The sequence below is a fragment of the Pyxicephalus adspersus genome, chromosome 10 (assembly GCF_032062135.1).
Source record: "Pyxicephalus adspersus chromosome 10, UCB_Pads_2.0, whole genome shotgun sequence".
In the NCBI taxonomy this organism is placed as follows: Eukaryota; Metazoa; Chordata; class Amphibia; order Anura; family Pyxicephalidae; genus Pyxicephalus; species Pyxicephalus adspersus.
The window spans coordinates 29,420,340-29,424,083 of NC_092867.1; the positions used below are offsets into that span (position 1 = coordinate 29,420,340).

At 35.9% G+C, this 3,744-nt stretch overlaps 1 protein-coding gene across 1 annotated transcript; it reads left to right on the forward strand.

Moving 5' to 3' along the window:
- The first annotated feature begins 346 nt into the window (after nt 1–346).
- LOC140339967 (interferon-induced protein with tetratricopeptide repeats 5-like) lies at nt 347–2,653 on the forward strand. Its single transcript, XM_072424896.1, has 2 exons — nt 347–378; nt 973–2,653. Exons 1-2 carry the CDS (start codon nt 347–349, stop codon nt 2,417–2,419), a joined length of 1,479 nt encoding a protein of 492 aa, XP_072280997.1. The 3' UTR covers nt 2,420–2,653.
- Nucleotides 2,654–3,744: the final 1,091 nt, after the last annotated feature.

The following is a 3,744-nucleotide window of genomic DNA, read 5'->3' on the forward strand; positions in this document are numbered from 1 at the left end:
AGTATACAAACTGTAAATCAGTATGTAGTATACAAACTGTAAATCAGTATGCAGTGTACAAACTGTAAATCAGTATGCAGTATACAAACTGTAAATCAGTATGCAGTATACAAACTGTAAATCAGTATGCAACATACTTATCAACTTTACAAGAATGATTGAGATACAAAACGTTGTTAGAGACCAAAAACTGTGTCAATTTCTATTCAAAATTTCCAGAGAGGGATTTGTAAATAGGCTGTTCTTGGCTTTAGTACAGTATAGTAAATCATTTGAAATTTCTTTTCACTACATTTATAAAAATCTATGCTAATATGCTTTCAAGTTAAATGCATAGCCCCTGAAAATGATAGAAGGAACTTTCAGAACATGTCCCAAGTGAGATAAAAAAGAGCATGTGTGTTTTTTTTCTGTAAATCATAGTTTAGTTAGGTTTGTTTAGTTATAACTATCACTCTCCACTTGACCAACCGGTGGAGCTGGGTTAGGGTTGCCAGTTGTTTCATCCAGGCTGTTTTATTTTAAGTCTACATGGATTGTTTCCCGAATATTTTCAACTTAATAATTAATGTTGGAAATTACAATTCATTCCAATTGGCCGATCCACATAAGTTCTTTCTCTGTAGCTCTTCCTTTCAGCAGTGACTTTGCAGCCTAATTTTTTTAACTGCTCTAACAGCTTCTGTAATGTAAATATAGGCAGTATTAGAGAACCCAAATCATCTCTTCATCTAATGTTACGAAAGAAACTAAACTAACAAAAAGAAGTCACCAGGAGGTAGAGCTACAAAAAAATAAAGCCCTGGCTCAGTTTTTGAAACTCCTGCTAGCAGTGCATATTTCCCTGTTTTTTGGATCAAAGAGCATATCCTGAATTTAGATTTTGTGGCAGGTCAGGCAGTCATTTGACTTTCATTCATTATGAAACATAACATATTTATTACATGGTTCTCACTATGTTTAATTTTTCAGTGGCAACTTAGGAAATTCCACCAAGGATCATTTACTAAAACTACAATGCCATTTTACTTGGAACCTGCTTGGAGAAGATATAGACATCAATGAAGTGGAAGAAAGATTAAATAACCAGATTACGTTTTTATCAGATGCATACAAACACAGAATATACAACCTCCTGGCTTACCTAAAGCATCTAAAAGGAGACCATGATGAAGCCATTCTCCAGCTCCAAAAAGCTGAGGCACAGATCCAAGAGTCCAACATATCGGAAGACACAGATTTTAGAAAAACTGTAATGTATGGTAACTTTGCCTGGGTCTTCTATCACCAGAACCAGATTAGTGAGAGCTGCACCTATGCTAAAAAGGTAGAGAGCATTTTAAAGAAATATGAGTCCCCTCCAATGCAAAAAACTCTTCTTGTAGACATATATGGTGAACAAGGCTGGTCTTACTTATCATATATAGGGAAATACTATCAAAGGGCGGTTGAGTGCTTTGAACGGGCTCTTGAACTTGACTCAGAAGATCCAGAACTGAATTCAGGCCATGCCATGGCTGTGTATAGAATTGAAGGTTTCGACTTTCATATGTCAGCTAACAAATCTATTCCCCTGTTAGAAAAAGCTATCACATTAAATCCCACAGATACAGTGCTGAAAACTCTGCTTGCTTTGAAGTATCTACAAATAAAGAAGAGGAATCAAGGAGCTATACTCATAGAACAAGCTCTGCAAGAGCAACCAGAATCTCCGTATGTTCTTCGATATGTAGCAACATTTTACAAACAAAAAGGGCAGATTAAAAAAGCTATTGAAGTGTTGAACAAAGTAGTCAGTTTAACTCCAAACTCTAGTGCTGTTCATTTTCAGCTTGCCAAGTGTTACAAAAAATTGATAAGAATCCCCAGAACATCTCAGGGTCATTCCACCCAATGGTACGTGCAGCAAAATTCTGAAACCATTTCAAAAGCAATATTTCACTCTAAAAAGGTTATTGAGCTAAGTAAGACTCATACAGAAGCTCACATTTTATTGGTTGATATATATAAAAAAACAAATGATTACCAAAAGGCAGAAGAAGAATTTGGTGAAGCTCTGTCCATAAACAATATTCGATGTGAACAGAAACAAGAAGTCCATCTGAAATTTGCACAATTTTTATGGGATTGTAGAAAATCAGAGTCTGAAGCAATAAAGCATTTTAAGGAAACCATAAAGATACAATCCCCATCACTGTTTAGAGGAACTGCCATAAGAAAACTAAAAAGCATTGCTGAGACTATGACTTCCCAAAATCCAATGGATGCTGCTGGATACGCTTTGCTTGGGTTTGTCCACCAGCAAACAGGAGAAGATAGGACAGCACTTAGATACTACGAAACGGCCCTTGTGCTGGAGCCAAACAGCGATGAATACTTAGAAGCTTGTTCTGCTCTGCAATACATATATAATGAATAATTGTAATCTGTAAAAAAATAAGATTTGAGATGTAATATCTGCATTAGGTCAGTAATGGATCTGATCTTAACTGTCCGAGTATTGTAAATGTAACCCTTTGCAATGAATTTGGCATAGTTCTATTGCATAAATCTGCTCTAAAAGTGATAATCTGTTAACCTTGTTATATTAATGTAATCTTACATTTTAATTTTTATTAAATAACAGTTTATTTTTTATAAATAATTATTATTATCTATTGAAGAGTGATAATTTTCTTTGTTAAGTGAACAGCCTGGACTGCTTTGGTAAATAAACAATTTAAAGGCTGCCCAGACCCATTTACTCAACTTACCACCTTATTCACGTGCTGACCCTTAACCCATCCTAAGGGGAGCTGGTGACTACCTCTTCTGTAACAAGGTTTGGGTTTAACATCCAATCGTCAGTCCTGAGCACTAATCTATGATCAGGTTTCTGGTTTTAGATTTGTTGTTATGCAATCTATCATAAGATTGTTTATATCTACCTTCATTTGTTAGGATCCTTAAAATATTACTAAAAAAACAAGATCCACTTATTACATCACCTATTCCAAAATGACGCAGGAAACCGTCCACCTGGCTCCCACTCCTGGCACCTAGGCAAGGGCAACATCATCGTCCTTCTTGAACCTCAGAACTTACATGATCTTGCCTGAAGGCTTATGTTAGCAACGCATGCGCATTCCTGCACATGTGACACTCAGTGTACACTAAGGAAAACATTGCAACAGGCAGGTAAGTTTCTTTTATTGCAGAGGAAACATAGCCTGTCTCCTAAGTAATAAAAAGCCTGCCTCTTCACAATGTATCTTCTATTCTAAAATTAGTTTCATTTTAACTTATCCAAGGTAAAGTTTCTAGTCCTGAACCCACTATGTTAGACATATGAGGTGGCACTACTAACCATCACATCAGGGGAGATCCTACCTTCTTGTTAGGATACAAGTATTTTTACTAATTAAGATACATGTTTCAGGACAAGGAAAGGGCTACATACAGTACGATCCTGAAACTAGATGACTTAAAGAACAAAAAAGCAAATCACCTAAAGCAGAGGGCCATGGACATTACAAGACAGTGGGAAAGGACTTGATCATGCTTATGGTCTTCAAATGAACTTAGGAAACCAGCCGCAGCTTCCAATGCTTCTTGCATGGAAGGTGATGTATGTAGTGGGACTATTCCCTTCCATAATGAGAAATAATTATTTACAAGTGTAGAATAATAAAAGCAGAAACTCAGCTTTGATTATAATAATTTCAAAATAGTTTTATTCCCCTGAAATCTAAGTTTTACTTTTTT